General features: G+C 40.3%; 1 protein-coding gene across 9 annotated transcripts in view; it reads left to right on the top strand.

Annotated features, from left to right (window-relative positions):
* The window catches only part of syne1b (spectrin repeat containing, nuclear envelope 1b), a 66459-nt gene that overhangs the window by 1435 nt on the left and 47360 nt on the right, over nt 1-17664 (top strand). For 4 of the 9 annotated variants that reach the window (XM_058398410.1, XM_058398414.1, XM_058398415.1 and 1 more), the window contains exons 1-21: nt 4024-4413; nt 5367-5428; nt 8360-8455; nt 8626-8709; nt 9700-9792; nt 9890-10068; nt 10182-10378; nt 10742-10851; nt 11274-11306; nt 11539-11646; nt 11743-11880; nt 12205-12369; nt 14763-14875; nt 14959-15127; nt 15213-15309; nt 15528-15548; nt 15986-16188; nt 16313-16477; nt 16602-16754; nt 16847-16990; nt 17368-17535. In XM_058398410.1, the coding sequence (XP_058254393.1) occupies nt 4335-4413; nt 5367-5428; nt 8360-8455; nt 8626-8709; nt 9700-9792; nt 9890-10068; nt 10182-10378; nt 10742-10851; nt 11274-11306; nt 11539-11646; nt 11743-11880; nt 12205-12369; nt 14763-14875; nt 14959-15127; nt 15213-15309; nt 15528-15548; nt 15986-16188; nt 16313-16477; nt 16602-16754; nt 16847-16990; nt 17368-17535 (2577 nt within the window). In that variant the 5' untranslated portion in view covers nt 4024-4334. Of the gene's footprint in view, nt 1-4023; nt 4414-5366; nt 5429-8359; nt 8456-8625; nt 8710-9699; nt 9793-9889; nt 10069-10181; nt 10379-10741; nt 10852-11273; nt 11307-11538; nt 11647-11742; nt 11881-12204; nt 12370-14762; nt 14876-14958; nt 15128-15212; nt 15310-15527; nt 15549-15985; nt 16189-16312; nt 16478-16601; nt 16755-16846; nt 16991-17367; nt 17536-17664 lie in introns of those variants that run through there. The other 5 variants (XM_058398419.1, XM_058398418.1, XM_058398411.1 and 2 more) reach the window with 4 other exon arrangements.

Genomic DNA, 17664 nt, shown 5'->3' on the forward strand with positions numbered 1-17664 from the left:
TCTAGATAACTTTCTTTTAGAAAATAAAATTACGGCTTAAAGAATGCATCTCATAAAAGACGTGGTGATCCTTCATTAGACATGACTTCCATTTTCTCTGGAGTTTCAGTGGTTTCAATGTTCCCTTCTACTTATTGCAACGTTTCTTTCACTCCTGTTCTATTTTTTGAGAAGTTCTGCTGTGCGGAAGTGGCATAGATTTTACATGTGTCACTTCGGTTACCAAGGAGAGCCAAACTTTGATCAGCGGGTATTGCGAAGTCTTCCTTTCAAGAGTGACATTTACATCCTCTGTGGCAAAAATCTGAGTTAACAGAATGACTCTGTGCAAGTGTTAAAACAAACGATTAGTTCAGATGCATTGTATTCATTGCATTCAGAGGTGTAGGGAGAGATGGGAAGGGTATTGTGTATTCTGACTGCAGTGAGGAGTAGTCCTTCCAAATGGGTTTTCCAAACTAGTACCAAGAGGGGGGAAAAACAAAGCAGTTACTACTCTTCAGGGACTTCAGAGTGATGTTGATCATCCGAGTACTGCTGATGTTTATCTATGCGTATTTTCCACTCACCACTTACCTTCAGAGCTTATGCCTGGCTCAGGCTCAGGCTCAGACCATACCTCATCTTTTAGTTCGGAAACAAGAATCTTATACAGTACATACAAAAACCAAGCAGAATTTCTGTTCATTTCAGTGATGTATTCCCAGCCAGGCTTTGTGATGAATGAACAGTGTGTATAGAGACAGATAGAACTTGATACTACTCCTGTCCTTGAACAGAGTCTCAAATCAATATTTTTTAAGCTCCCTTCATTGGTCCCCATGGTGTTACATCACTGTACTGGGGGGCTTCTTGAATCTAAGAGTTTGTATTTATAGCTTTTGGTTTAGTTATTGTTTTCCAGCTTAGAAGCTTGCATTTCATCTGCCCATAATCATGCCCATAATCCACGTATTAATAAGTAATACCAAGGATATGTTAGTTTATGGACATCTCCAGGGATGTTCATTCCAGTTCTGTAGGAGACAGACAGACCTCTGGGAGCAGAATGATCTCATGACTAAGTCAATGCATGTTTAACTGTATTTTTTTCTAGGATGAAAGTTTAATTATGATGCTGTGTTGTAGAATTCCATCAGAGCTAAAGAAAGACAGGTTGTGACATTACTGTAAATTATTTTAGCCCTGCCTAGGATTTAGGGCTGGGGTAATGCAAAATATTACTAATAAAAAAGTCTCATTGTAGGCTATAACTATATTGTTTTACATAACCACAAGTAAAGCAATACTCTAACATTACTCTAAAGAAACCTACTTCCTCTCTGGAATTCATGCTTCGTACAGAGATATTTATTGATATTTGTAATCTTTTCAAAGTCCTAGTGTGTTAGTTTATCAGTTGACTAAGCTTGACGTAATCTGAAGGACAGATGCATGATAGCTTGTGTTATGCAGTGTGTTAACATGTAGCTTAGGTATCTATGGAAACACCCATGTGTGTGGATGCTAACAACAAAACTACAGCTGTGAATAAAGAGTCCTGGTATACATTTAGTATTCATACTGCCCAGGAAGGAAGTACAGTAATACGCATTTGCAGCTATCTGATGGTTTAAGTCCAGCTGTTATATAAAAACTTAAAAAGGTCAGCTTATGGACTATATTTGTTTTCATCTTTGAGCATTTTCATAGGTACAGTTTCAGACTCATTACAAGAGACTCTGTGGTCTCAAAGTGTGAAAGACAAGCTGTCATCACACCATGTACGTACGTACCGTATTTAACATTTTGGATGATGCGTATTCTCTAGAAGAGGAAAATTAATCGCCTAGTCTCAGATAAAGTTTGATTCGGTTGCCATGGTAGGAAGTTAACAAATAAGGAGGTGTATTATTGAAGTGAGGGATGGGCCTTGGTTAGTGCAGCAGCTGCTAGTTTCTGCAGGAAAGCTGTAGTGTGGTTTCCTCCTTAGTGGTAAGTGACATGCTCCAGTTAAGCGAGTGTGGTTAAGTAGCGTGCCATGCATATACCGCTACCACACTTTTATCTTCTGCACCATGTTGCTGGTTTAGAATTCAGAAGATCAATTCATGCCTTATATAATTTCTTATACTTCTCTATTAATTTTGCTTATGGAAGTTATTTTTTGAGGTCTGTAGTGCAGAGAGAGAAAACTGTTCCTGTTCTAGTCAGAGCAGCTTCCTGTAAATGTCAGGACCAGCTGACAGAGACTCTTCTCAGAGATCAGAGGCCATGGCTTTGACTCCCTGTGAGACAGCCACTGGAAAATTGGATTTCGGATGCATTATAATAACGAGAATGCCTATAAAATACCTTGCCTACAGAAAAAAACACCATGTTCTAATATAAAATATTAAAATGCTCTAATAGAAAATATGATATCTATGAATCTGTTGGTGGTTATGATATGACATTATAATGTATGAATGAAGGAATGTGTTATGGCTAAAGGCATCAATAAAGATTTGGCTTTTACAGTGGTCCCTAATGGACAATTAAAACTTCTAGGTCCCGTAATCCTTAAAGTGAGCATCCTCACTCAGGAACCTACATCTAAATCTGACCCACTGCCAAGGGTGTTGTCAGTCTCTAATTTATGTTGAGTGCCAAATGGACCTGATGATTTGGAGAACATAACGTCATTTAGAGCCTGGTCATAAGACTCATCTTCTGTAACTCAAGAACACTTACTGTTGCTTTGCCTGTCAGTGGGTGTGTGATTAAAGCCAAACTCACAACTTTCTCACAGCATACTTCAGATTAGTTTTGAAGTATTTACTATAAAGAAAGATCATAGCCATGGGTAATACATGTTAGTGCAAATCAGCTTGATCCAATTTCAGGGCCAGATATGTATGCTTTTGCCACAATTAAGAAACATTACATATACAGGTATATATGGGGCAGTGGTAGTTCAAGTGGTTAAAGCTTCTGGGTCGTTGCCCGGAAGATCAGGGTTCAACTCGCCAAGCTGCCGCCATTGGGCCCTTGTGCAAGGCCCCCAACCCACCCTGCTCCAGGGGTGCTATATCATGGCTGACCCTGCACCCTTACCCAAACCGTCCAAGGATAGGATATGTGAAGAAATGAATTTCACAGTGCAGTAATGTATATGTGACAAATAAAGACGTAACATAACGTAAATGAACATTAATGTAACTAGTTTGTAGTCATTTATTATGATGGGCTAAGTGAAAAATGACATTAGCTCTTCTGACCTGGAATTGTTGTGTTTCTGCCTGTAGTAAAAGTACAAAGGCAGACTGATTTATAATTACTAAAACTATGCAAGTGGATTAAGTGGTTAAGTGGATTTGTAGCTCTGACGCAGATCGTGAAAGTACTACTAACATTTTGGAGGCACAACCTGAGATTAAATTATGGGTAAATCAGTAAAACTGCATCTCTTGAAGTTTTTAAATAGCATAGTCAGGATAGAAGCAGGACCAACAACTGCTCAGAGTAACAGGCTGGTTGCGGTAACAGTAAGATAGCAGGTGGCAGATACATAGCAATGTTTTCCATATAAATGATTCAGTACCTAGACTTTGAATGAACTTCCATGATACTATTAGCTCACTTTTGGTCTGCTTAGGTCAACAAAACTTCCATTATTCACTGTTTGTGCAATATTAAGCCTTATAAATAGTTTTTTCCTTGGTAAAGATTAACAATAGAATGTGCAGGTTGATGTACTCTTGTGTGTATATGTACCTTTTTTATTTTTCATTTTAACGTCCTTCAAAGGAAAAGTGAGTCTCTGTTTGTAAAGTATTTCTTACATCACAATCCTGGATTGCTTTATTTTGGTGGCACATCAGCTGGTAAGCTGTATAGCACTGAAGCTAGCCCCGCCCCCTGCATAAAGCAGAGTACCGGCCACCCCATGATCTCATAGCTCCCTGCACGGTGATTGGACGAGCACTGGCATAGTTGATGAGGTGCTGGGGATGGTGCTGGAGGCTGAGCTGATCAGCGGGGGTGGGTTAGGCACATCCACAGTAGCATGGCTCCTTTGCACCACTGACAACACGAAGCTGCACGCCTAATAAAAGCAGCCCTCGATTAAGGGCCTCTCCCCAGCCGAGGGATGTGAGTGGGAGGGGGACAGAACAGGAAAGAGAGAGGAGAAAGAGGGAGGGTCAGTCTTTCCCCTAGGACAGCAGTTCAGCCGGCTCTGTTTTGCTTCCTAAAGGAAAAAAGGATAGCTGATCTTTTTCTTCCTGCTCAAATTTCCTATCTGGATGACATCTTCAGAGACACACACTCAGTGAGCGACACTGAGAAAGGCAGCGGGTCTGCAGCACAGCACAATGGCTCAGTTTAAGGATGTATCTATGAAAAAGACCACATCTCTGAACCTGGTTACTGGATTCTTTCAGTATCTGCGCGGTAAGTGGTCGTCTCCAGAGACGAATGTGAGTGAGACCAACAGCACAGATTTATATGTAGTGTGTGCTGTGCTGTATGTAGGTGAAGCAGATGCATGAACGAGATTTGCAGTGACACAGCAGTGGGCCTCACTAGACATTGCTGGTCAGCTGAGATCCTCCTCCAGAGAGAGGTAATTACTGATCAGTGTCACGGCTCTCCTCTGCTGCTCATGTGCCGAGTTAGCACAGGTGTCCGCTGCACGTGTGCACTAACGTTAGCCACATACAAGTGCGCATGTTTGATTTAAAGATGACCACAGTGTCTCAGAGCTGCACTGGCATTAATATTTGTTATGGGAAATCATAATGCTACATTGAAATGGCTTCCTGTCAGCTGACTGCATGCAAGAAGAGGTTGTTGTCTCTTGTGAATGCATTTCATGTGAGCTGTATGAGCCCTGTTTGCCTAAGTGTGAATGATTCGTAGGTGACCTGAACTGCCTAACATATCCTTGTATTGTAAATTAAAAAATCCAAACCACATGAATATTTTAGTCGTCTTGTGTGCAGTGTCATGTTGTTCATCTATAACAGCTTTATGTATGTTAAGCAATGCCATCAGTGATCATTTCAGCTTACAAAGTTAGTAAGTTAGCAAAGTTGCTGTAGTTATAATAATCTATTATTATTTCCATGTGCTGGGGTAGTTCCTACCTGGGGTAGGATTATTAATGTGCTTGTTCATGTTGTCATTTCTGCTGCATTAGTGCATAGTGAAGGTTTGATATTTACTTCTGTGCAAGTAATGCATTGTAGCACTGCAATCTTTGCTTTGGTTCTCAGTGTGTACTGCAAAAATATCTAAAAGTGTCCGAGCTTGCTGGAGATGATAAGCCTTTAATGTCTCCATGACAATCTGGCAAAAATAGACACGGGTTATGTATTTACCTTTTCTTTTTTCTTCTTTTCCAGATGAGCAGGAGTCGGTCCAGAAAAGAACGTTCACAAAGTGGATTAATTCACATCTGGCCAAGGTAAGATTGTTTTCGAATAAGTTTTCCCGTAGGTTTTCGAGTAACAGCCCTCACCAGGTTTTAACATGAGTGACGTTAGCATAGATTAATCCATTCCGTTGTGTTATTATCTGTGGATAAAAGCATCCAGCTCTTTTATTGACCAGCTGAGCAGTGGCAGCACCTTCATCCATGAATACTGAATAGCTCACATGCTTAGTTTTATGTCCTGCGGTCTTGATAGAAGGCAAGCAAGTGTGTAATCGATAACAGCAGCACTAACGATTAAAGGGCATTAAAGGTCATATGCAGCCCACTAGACAATAGATCAGATTTGTTGGCCACTAGTTGAATGCCAGGCTGTAGTTATAGTGAAAGAACTTCTAGTGGCTATTTATGTTTCACGTGCACTGCATGAATAGTGCATTGTATTGGCATCCCACCATTTTGGCCAGAGTTGTGGTCTGGGTTTATGCTTGTTGTCTGACTTTGCGTCTGTTTCCCTAGAGTGCAGTTGGTTTTGAAAGTCAGTATAACAGCAGACAAGCAATCTCAGCCACAAGCTCAAATATTGCAGATGCTTTCAGTAACACAAACGGCTCATGTTTTGTCGTGTTGACCTGTGTTCATATGTTACATCCATATACTTTAATTTCTGGATGGCGAAAAATGATGAAGCATGCCTCAGATTTTCCCAGATTTTTCTTGCACAGAGTTTTTGTCACAGGTTTTTTATTCTGTTCTGTTCTGTCTTTCAGTAGTGTATATGTGTATAACTTTAAATAAAAAAAATGGAGGATTGAAAAGACTACCCCCCACTAGCTCCCATTAAAATGGATTATAAAAGCAAGAGTCATAAAATTTTGCATTTTAGACTAATATAATGTATTGAAAGTTCTTCTAAACATCTAATAGTTCTTTAATATTTGGTGAAGACTGATTCTCCTGATCAGGATCTGGAAATGATACCACTTTAATCATGTGATCACTGTAGAGTTCTCTTTTTTTTTTTCAGCATTCGTTCCACCCACATCAACCGGCCAGCCTATAAAATAGCACTTGATACAGCAAATCCTGCTTCAAGTGCTATTTTTAGGCAGGACAGTTAATGGGTGAAACCAGTACTGAATAAAACTGAGAAATCTGCAGTGATACAGTGATAGACACTTTGTAACTGTCCAGACTAAGAAACAGCACCTGATACAGCACATCTTACATCAAGCACACTTTAATATATGTCTCAAAAAGCATAATTTTGAAAAGGAATGAAAAGTGTTCGTCTTATTAGCGCTCAGTGTTCCCACTGTCTAATGGAATGTGTGTGTGTGTATGTGTGTGTGCTGGATAGGGTTTGGAATTGTATGTGTGCAGATGGTGCACAAGAAGGCTTGGAACAATTCTCAGCAGGAGAAGGGCTGCTCCCAAGGCCTTTGGCATTTTGTATAGTGCTTTTGTATGACACATGAAAAGATAATATAAAGATTTTACAGCATTTCAGACTTTTATGCTGAATAACTAGTATTACCAAAGACATTCAGATTAGTTGCATCTCTCTTAGAGTGATTGTGTATGATTAGTTGCTTTGGTGACAAGGGACTTCCCTGCCACAGGAGAGAATAAGCTAGCAGGCGTGTTGGATTTAAGTATTCAAGTCCAGACCCAAATTAGATTCAGAGGGCCTTTTGTTTCACAGGATTTGCTACAGCAGTTTAGAGCATGGCATTAAAAAGTATGGAAGAGTGCTCGTGACAGGCAGCTTTAGAAGGCACTGCAGTTATGTGTTTTGATGCTGGACATGTACTGCTTTCTGCATGAATAATGATCAAGATGAGGAATACACTGAGATTTGTCCTCTATTGCTGCATTTTCAGCTATGAGCACTGCTTCCAGACTATGTGTACCCACTTGTTTGCCATTTGTTTTGTCCCTGTCCACTTGAGCAATTTAAAATAGCCTGTAGCTATTTGATTGTTTTTCTGTATATGCTGTGAATTAAAAGAGAATTGTCCTCTACATGTTTTTGGCTTCATCATGAAAAGTGCACACTGAGCTCTGACTCAGCATTTACAGTTTCTCATTGTTTCCATTTCCTTTAGCATTTTGTGCCCTTCATGTTAACCCTGCTTTTATATTCTATTAAAGAAAAGTCGGTGTAAGAGCATGTCATGTCATATTACATCTAATCAATTCAAAAGAATGCAGAATAAGGTATAAATAATTAATAACCCGCACAAGAAATATTATGCTAGTATATTATTTTTAAATTCATGTCAGACTGCAAAAAGAGTCCATCATAACACTTTGTTGTTTGTATAATCTTGATCTGTTGTGGATGTACTATGTTGGGAAAGTTGGAGCTGTGCCTCGTGGTAGCCTCCGGTCTTGGTTTTGCACACATTTGGCCAGCTCATCTTACCACAGCATGAACAGCATGGCTTTTGTAATTAGTGTTGAGAAAGTGAAGACTTTACATGTTCCTGTTTGTAATGTGGGTGCAAAGATGTAGCAGAGCTTTGGAAAGCCATGCTAGTAAAATATGACACTTTAACAGTTCGATTATCTCTGTGGCAGTTTGAGAAAAATTGATGAAAGTCACTGTGACTGAATTCTGTCAAACAATTTTCCAAAACAACATGCTTTTATTTAGCTTTTTTTATTTAGAAATCATGCCAGGTAAGGAGCCAGTTTAACAGAAGCGGTGCATACTGAAGTCTAAAACCTTGCTAGCTGAGTGTAATTTCCTCACATTGTGAATGTAACACTTTGATCAGTTTGCTTTTTGGCTGTTTGGCAGATTTATATCATTACAATTCTGTCTCTGATACATGAAATAGAAACATAATTCAGTTTAGGAAAAGCCTGTAGTTTTTAGAACTGTATATTTGATGGGTTTTCCCAGGCTTCAACACATCTTATTGATCTGTAATCCTTTTTTTGTGCTATTTTCTGCAGCGTAAACCTCCTTTAGAAATCAATGACCTTTTTGAGGACATCAAGGATGGGGTGAAACTGCTGGCTCTGTTGGAGGTGCTGTCTGGGCAGAGATTAGTAAGTGCTACTATGCTATATTTTTCACTTTGTCTTAGCAGATCTGTACATTACACTTACATATTATGTTTTAGAGTGTTTTGTGGAACATATTTGGAGGAAATCTTGAGCGCAAATGAGTAGAATGGAGTTTTTAATCATATTTCATTCTACTGTCCCTTCATTTACAGCCATGTGAACAGGGTCGGCAGTTGAAGAGAATCCACTGGGTGTCCAACATCGGCAGTGCTCTGAAGTTCCTGGAGGGCAGGAAGGTAAAGCAGTCTTTCTGCCCAATAATAAATTCTCCTTTATCTAACATCTAACCTCTTAATGGCTATGCCTGGCAACCTGCATTAACAAAAAAGGGATATTATTAAATCTATACCTGCCCCACCCATATAACTATGCTCTTATTATGCTGCAGCTTAAAAGAATAATAAAAATAGATATGGAGCACACAGATAAGACTGTCCCTTAGTCTGTGTCTAGAGTGTCCAATGTGTTACTACACTCTTTCTCCTGTCATGCCTCCTCTCAGTCTGTGTACAGAGGATCTCCGGTTAGTAGGTTTTGGAGCTGCAGCTTATGTTATTGTTTATGGCTGTTTGCTCATGCCTAGCTGTTTATTCCGAGAAATTTTAGTTCTCTCCAACACAGTGTATCTACACTGCATTTGAGTCTTTTTAGTTTGCTACAGGGCAGCATCATGGCTTAGTGGTTAGCACTGTTGCCTCACAGCCTTTCTGTGTGGAGTTTGCATGTTCTCCCCCTGCCTGTGTGGGTTTACTCCGGGTTTCCTCCCACAGTCCAAAAACATGTACATTAGGTTGTTTGGTAATTCTAAATTGCCCATAGGAGTGAGTCTATATGTGGCCCTGTGATGGACAGGCGACGTGTCCAGGGAGTACCCCTACCTTTTGCCCAGTGTGTGCTGGGATAGGCTCCAGCAGATCCCTGTGACCCTAATTAGGAATACAGTGGGTATAGAAAATAGATGGATAGATAGTTTGCTACAGTATGTTAAAGAATACCAATTTTATAAGCAATTGAGTACTTTCTGTATTGGTACTATTAATTTATTTCTTGTTGAACCTGAAGCAAATCATTTTTGCCTGAAGCTTTTTTTTTGCTTGGCATGGTTTTGTTCCCACTGATTGCCGGTGATGACACTGATAGAGCAAAGATTTATGGTCTCTTATGTTATATGACTATGTGCGTTAGAAAAATGTTAGGTTGAACCCTGTAAATTTGTATTTTTACAGATCAAGCTGGTAAATATAAATGCCACTGACATTGCTGATGGAAGACCATCCATAGTCTTGGGGTTAGTCTGGACCATTATCCTGTACTTTCAGGTATAATCTTTGACAAATTTCTTGTCATAATATATCATCTTTATACTGTAAGAGGTCAGTTTGTTCATCCACACACCATTACCGATGCTTTTTGCAGATTGAAGAGCTGACAAGTAATCTCCCAGCCCTCCAGGCCCTGTCTAACAGTGCGTCGTCTGTGGATAGCATGGCTAATTCTGAGACTGCAAGCCCACCCATGAAGAGAAAAGTCATGACCAAGTTCCAGGGCAATGCTAAGAGAGCCATGCTCCGATGGGTGCAATGCACAGCAACTAAGTATACCCTGCTTCATTACGATAACTTTGGCTTCACAGTTACAAAGTAAATGACTTTACATTGTGTATAAAGACATGTCCGGTTCAATCATTTTATATTTTTTATTTTAAAAGCCGCTTGGGAATCGAGGTGAAAGACTTTGGTCCTAGCTGGCGTAGTGGTGTGGCCTTCCACTCTGTCATATATGCTATTCGCCCAGACCTGGTGGACATAGAGCTGGTAAAGAGAAGAAGCAACCGTGAGAACCTAGAGGATGCATTTTCTCTGGCAGAGAATGAGCTGGGCATTCCACGCCTCCTAGATCCTGAAGGTGCTTTTTATCTTATCCTTACATATTCCCTTACATTATTCCCTTGAATATTGATATACAAGAAGACATGACAGATTTTTTAGGTAGGCTGCAGTAATTTACATATTTTACTTACATAGGATGCAGGCCTAATTATTAGCATGTACAACTTATGCTGCTCATGGAGGATGAAGAGGCTGGCCTGACATAATTACTGGATTTGTTAGCAGGCTAAATATAATGTCATTCCTGAGGGTCTGAGGATCTTTCTTTTGCCTGCTGCACTGCATTTTCATTCTGCAGCACTTATTGATTGTATTTATCCGTCAGTCTTTATTTCAAGCATAGTCTAGTTGTGTTTATTAACATTTGTGTTTTCTGCAGATGTGGATGTAGATAAGCCTGATGAGAAGTCCATAATGACATACGTGGCTCAATTCCTTAAGCACTATCCAGACCCCCACCAGTCTGAGACAGATGGACAGCAAGAGGAGGTTTGCTTAAGAGCCTTGCACCAAATGTCACTTGCACGCTTGTGTTCTTCTAAATTTATGTAACTGCTTGCTGTTACTTAATCGTGTCCCTGTGGCGCTTGTATACTATGCAGTCCAACCCCTCAGAGGAAAGATTCTAGCCTTAAACCCACCCTCCATGCTTCATATGCTCACTTTGTCGTCTGTCTTGTGCATTTGTAGCTGCTTCTTCGTTCCATTCCAACTTTTGCCCTCTCTATCCCCATGCTGCAGGTAAGTGCTGAGCTCACTTTATGTCTGCATGCGTCCTGATTTAGTATCTGCGGTGGACTCTCCCTCCATTCTTTCTTCTCTGTGTTTAGTTCCCTTTTCCTTTGTCTTTCCGCTAACATCTTGATGGTGTTGTGTTTGCATCTCTCTGTGTGCCTTGCTTTCCTGGACAGTATGATCCTCAAGACATTGAGCTAATGCTTGAGGTATGTGTCTGTTCTTGGTGATTAGTAACTGTGTGAAACATGTCTATTGAAGTGGCAAATTGCTTAGGCTTTCCTTTTTTGGTATTTTTCTAAGGATATTACTTTTGAAAGTTTTCACCTCTTCTGTGGGTGTAGTGGGTTTTTCTTGTGTTTGAACATACATAGCTACTTAGATACAGAGGGACTGATGAAGAGGAATGGATGATGAGTAAAGATGTATCTGTGTGTTCAGAGAGAGGAAAGAAAGATTCTACGGGAATGGAAGGCCTGGCTGGATCAGCTGGAGAAAGACATACTCCGTGCACAAGGAGGAGAAGGCAACCTCACTGAAAAATATCAGGTACCTCATCTGATACTGCAGGCTGATTGCTCACACAGGGTTACTGCTTTCTTAAATGCTGAAGACTAGAGAACACCTATTCCTTTTGTTTTCCAGGCCTTTAAAAACTTCCGTGTGCAGTATGAGATGAGGAAAAAGCAGATAGAGTCTCTGATGCAACCTGTGCATAAGGACGGTAAACTGTCTGTGGACCAGGCGGTGGTGAAACAGGCGTGGGAGCATGTGTCTGTCCGGGTACGTGTCTCACATCATATTATCACAGTCCATCTGTTTAAAGACAAACAACCACTTTCCGAACTTCCCTTGTTACTCATTTCTGCATGAGTGAGCAGTCATTGATTGTTATAAGATTCACTCACAATTTGTTAATGGTGAAGGAGCAAAAACACAGAGAGAGTTTTGAATAGAGGAACACAGTGCTCCAGTGAATTCACTCTGTCTACAAGCCAACAAAACAATCATGTGGAATAGACACTTGTTAACTGAAATAAGGCTTTTTAAACACTTTATTGTATTAAAAGTGTAATGTTTTAATCCTGTCTGTGTTTTGTTTTGTAGCTTTTGGACTGGCATATTCATCTGGATAAGTCTCTGCCAGGTCCCCTGGGAGTGATTGGAGCCTGGCTGCATCGTGCAGAGTTTGCTCTCAGGGAAGACATTCCCATTCAGCAGGCCCATGAAGAGACAGCCAACATCATCCACAAGAAGCTAGAGCAGCATAAGGTATACTATGCTGGAAATATCAATTATTTGATCTCCAGTTTTCTGTTTTGGGAGGCACAGTGGTGTAGCTGGAAGCTGGTGTATCTGAGCTGTATTTATGTAGTTCCCATGCTTGGTTTCTCCATGTCTGGGTGGGTTTCTTCTGTCTTCTCTTGTTTCCACCCAACAACATGCAAGTAGTTGGATTGGCTCTGCTAAATTGCTTCTGTGTGCATGGTGCTTTGCAATGGACTGTGGGTCAGGGTGCATTCCTGCCATACACCCACTACAGGCCCCAGATCCAGTGTGACCCTGCCAAGGATTAAGCAGTTGATTTAGTATTGAGTAAATGACTGAATAATTCTGCGACACCGTTTTTTATAATCTGAGCTATATGCTTAAAAAACATACAGGTTGGATCTGTGCTTAGGATCCTGATGCAGTTACACTACTCACAAAAAGTTAAGGATATTTGGATGTTGGGTGAAATTTATGGAAAATGTAAAAAGTTCACGCTACAGTGATATTATATCATGAAAGTAGGGCATTTAAGTAGAAGCATACTGCAGGTGATTTCCTCATCTCAAACAATTTATTGAAACAAAAGCCAACAACAGTGGTGGGTATACCACAACAAAAAATGTCTCAATAATTTGTCATGTGCCCTTGACCATCAAGTACAGCTTGACAGCGACGTCTCATGCTGTTTACGAGTCGACTTATTGTCTGCTGAGGCATGGCATTCCACTCTTCTTGAAGGGCGGGCCTCTGGTCATTGAGGTTCTGGGGTGCAGGGTTACGAGCCTCTACACGGCGACTCAGCTGATCCCATAGGTTTTCTATGGGATTCAGGTCTGGAGAAAGTGCAGACCACTCCATTTGAGGTACCCCAGTCTCCAGCAGCTGTTCACTAATGATGCGCCCTCGATGAGCTGGAGCATTGTCATCCATGAAGATGAATTTAGGCCTGTGTTGTTCATGCAGGGGCACAATGACTGGATTAATGATGTTATTCAGGTAGTATTGGCTTGTCACTGTGCCATTCACAAGATGTAGGGCAGTTCTGTATTGAGTAGACACACCTGCCCAGACTGTAACACCACCACAACAGTGGCTGATGCATAGCACTCTCCTTGACGTCTCCAACATCGTTGGTGGCCATAATTTCTGCTCAACGTGAATCGAGTTTCATCAGAGAACAGCACTGAGGCCCACTGGTCCCTCGTCCAGCGTAAATGCTCCCTGGCCCGACGCCTGTGCCTGATGGTGTGGTCAGGTACCCTTGCAGGTTGTCTAGCACACGGACCACGCTGATGTAAACGGTTTCGAATGGTCTGACGTGACACTTGGGTGATTCTCACCTCCCTTAAATGTGCCTGGAGTTGAGTGTCATTCATCATCTGGTTCCGCAGGGCACTGTTCACAATGTAGCTGTCATCAACGTGGGATGTGGCCAAAGGATGTCCACTTCTATGCCTTTCTGTGACTCTTCCAGTCTCTCTGTATCTCTGTCGCAACCTGCTGATGACACTCTGTGATACTCTAAGCTCAGTGGCCACTTCCTTTTGAGAACATCCTGTTTGAAGCCTCGCAATGGTGAGGTACTATTCATCAATTGTTAGGTGTGGTCTCGGTCTCATGATGTCAAAATGTGAACAGCATGATGAAGAGGACTGTTTAAATACCAATTCTAATTGAACCAGAAAATTTATTGGTCGATTCATGGATCAAACACCAGTTGTGAATTTTGACGTTAAGCACCGTGTTAGAGAACAGCAAGTTATGCAAAAAGTACTGAAACACTGAACAGTTGGACATGTGCATTCAAAAGTGTAGAAAAGGTCAAATTAAGTTCACCTGTAAAGGTTATAGTGCATTTTAGGTGCATCCTGAAATTTCACTCGAAAGCCGAATATCCTTAACTTTTTGTGAGTAGTGTATATTGTTTTTGTACCTCAATACTTTGATAATATTTTATAATGAACCTATTCCTCATATATAAACACATTGTATTTTAAACACTTTTTAGTGGTTTACTTTAAACATATGAAAGAGACCGGTTTATTACGTGTATAATTTAGGTTACTGGCTTAGACTGGTTGAATCTGAGTGAATTTTGGCTGGTGAAATAGCCAGTTCACTTAAATGTGAAAGGAGGCTGGAGTGTGAAAAATGGAAGCTGAATTTGCTTCTGACTTTCACTTCTGGTTTATCTAGATGAACCTTGAAAAAAAAAAAAAAACTATAATAGAAGTACTAGTAATTATTAAGTAGTAGTTACACTATTTATATGCTGTCTTTCATTATTAATTTCTAAGCATCTGGAAATGTAGGACCAAGAATAATGTTCCATTTGGGTCTCACAGGATCCTAGTAATAACTGACTACTTATGCTGGGATTTTTGCTCTTCCAGGAGGTGCTAATAAATCTGGAAGGTCACAGACAGACATTTCAGCAGATTCACAGGGACAGAGCAGTAAACGGTGTACCTGTGCCACTGGAACAGCTTCAAGACTTGGCAGAAAGGTCAGATCTGTGTCTCTTCAGGCTAGAAGAGAGACAAAGCATAATTTAGTAACATTAATTTATTAAAATTCTACTCTCCACAGATTCAATTACGTGTCCACCTCATCCCATGTTCACCTAATTAAACTGGAATTCTGGGAAATGAAGTATCGTCTTATGGCATTCCTTATCCTGGCTGAGTCTAAGCTTAAGTCTTGGATCATCAAATATGGCCGACGAGACTCTGTGGAGCTGCTTTTACAGAACTATATTGTAAGTCCACAGTTCTGTATTGTCTGAAATAGGCTGATTCAGACTGCAGAAACATGGATCATCATTAAAACTTTCTTCTATACAGGCATTTATTGAGGGTCACAAGTTCTTTGAGCAGTATGAGACAGCATTTCAGACCCTTAAACAAGCTGCAGACATCTACATAAAATCGGATAGCTCAGGTAAGGTTAAGCAATTATTTAAATTTCTCCTTGTGTTGCAAAATTATTTTGTCTATTATTTTTTATTTACTATAATGTCTTGATTTCAAACAAATGTGTTATGTGTTTATAATTGTAGTAAAATTTTGTTCGTTGGTGTTCATATATCTGACCTGACAGAGGTCCCTACCCATATAGGCTGTATGTATCAGGGCCTAATTGTCCATCTCATATTCTAGGCTGTAGAATCTCCAGGAGAGGTATGTCTAGAGAAATGTAGGCAGCTGCTACTAGATCTGTAGACACTATAATCAGTGTGCACTCTTCTATTATTGACTGTGCACTAATATTTAATCTTTTAACCCACTTCTTCTCATGTAGTTTCACACTATATCTGACATGTTCACATGCTAACAACTACTGCCAACTCACTATAACATAGCTCTAATAATTTGGTAATTAAGGTGTTATGCTGTTTTATTGTAACCATGATCAGGAAACATTTGCTAAAGATGAAGATTATGTTTTACTGCATATTTTGCATGACTTATAATCTAAATATTTTAAACAATGCTCGCAGTAGTACTTTTTTCACTACTGTTTTTCATGTCTCTTTATTTTTTTCCTACTTATTGGCAGAATATTTCTTTTCAAATTTAGTGTGAAAATGCACTTATACGATGCTATGTGATTTCAGCTGAGGAGTGTGAGGGGATGAATAAGTTCCTAAGTGAGACGATGGCACAGTGGAGAAACTTGTCGGTGGAGGTGCGCAGTGTACGCAGTATGCTGGAGGAGGTTATCTCCAACTGGGAGAAATACAGCAGCAAAGTGGCCAGTCTGCAGGCCTGGCTGGAGGACGCTGAGTCTATGCTCAACCACTCAGAAAATGATAAGCGTGTACGTAGAAAAGGAAACTTTTCTAAACAAGACAAGTAGAGAATAAGATATAACCTATGATTCAGTTGCCACAATTGTCAGGTTGATGATTTACTAAGTTTGAGTTTGGTGTGTTGTATCCTAGGAATTCTTCCGAAACCTTCCACACTGGATACAGCAGCACATGGACATGAACGATGCAGGGAACTTCCTGATTGAGACTTGTGATGAAACTGTGTCTAGAGACCTGAAACAGCAGCTGCTCCTCCTCAATGGCAGATGGAGGGAATTGTTTGTCAAAGTCAAACATGTATGTGCCATTTATTCTGTTGGTTCATTATTTAAATTTCATCACTCAATACATGACCTACAGTACTAGTTGGATTCCATATCCTGCAAATGAGCTTAAATATCACATTTGTCTCCACATGCAGTATGCAAGAGCAGATGAAGTGGACAAGCTAAAGAAAGACTATGAGGATGGTGTCTTAGCTTTAAAGATTTTTGTAGACACATCCAATGAGCGGATGAATACTCCTGTCCAAGTGTCCTTTTTGAACATAAGAACATTTCTTCAAGACATAGAGGTAACAATGACATCCACTGAGGTATTAATAGTTATTAATTTTTACATTTTTCCCCACACAAACATTTACATTTGAAATGTTTATTTTCACAGGATATCAAACATAAAGTGCCCTCGATGGAGGCAGTGTATAAAACAGCCACGCGCAATGCCCAGCAACTGACCAAAGACACTTCACAAGAAGAGATCACAGACATGCTGGGTGTCATGGAAACCATTAAAGAGGAACTTAGCAAGGTGCTTGTCTCATGCCCTATTCAGACCAAACATCCATCTTGGGTGACCTAATAAGCCGAGAGCGAGACTGAAAGCTGCTATTTTCCTGTGTCTTGATGCAGCTCCAGTAAACACTCCTGTGAAAGCAAATGCCATTTTGAAACCAGACACAAGATTCTAGCCAAAAGTGCAGAGTGTTTAAATTTAGCTATTGGATGCCATTTTCAAATTAAGTAATTAAATCAGTGCAGGGTTTTTTTGTGCACAATTTGCACGGTCCACTTGTGATCCAGTCAGCTGAGACAGATATCAATGTCATGTATTTCTAATCTGCTCTATTACATCAAACAGGTTTGACATTGGCACTTTTTCACTAACATTGTTCTTCTGGATTTTAGATAAGAGAGAAGGTTGTGCCTTTGCAAAGAGACTCACAGGCCTTGCTGCCTCCTTTAGAAGAAATGGAGAAGCACATCACTGGGTTCTATCAGTCTTTGGAGAAGGCCAGTCGCATCACCAGTGCACGTGACTCTGAGACCCCAGGAGACTATCAGCAGAAGTGTCAGGTGATTAAGGTCATGGGGTCACTGACAGAATACACTGCAAAGTGACATACATATATGTATGTCACTTTGTTTCCTCAAGAACGAAAGTGAGGTCTGATTTGAAGTCTGATTTGTAACTGTTGCTCTTTC

Source organism: Hemibagrus wyckioides, linkage group LG09 (genome assembly GCF_019097595.1).
Source record: "Hemibagrus wyckioides isolate EC202008001 linkage group LG09, SWU_Hwy_1.0, whole genome shotgun sequence".
Classification (NCBI taxonomy): domain Eukaryota; kingdom Metazoa; phylum Chordata; class Actinopteri; order Siluriformes; family Bagridae; genus Hemibagrus; species Hemibagrus wyckioides.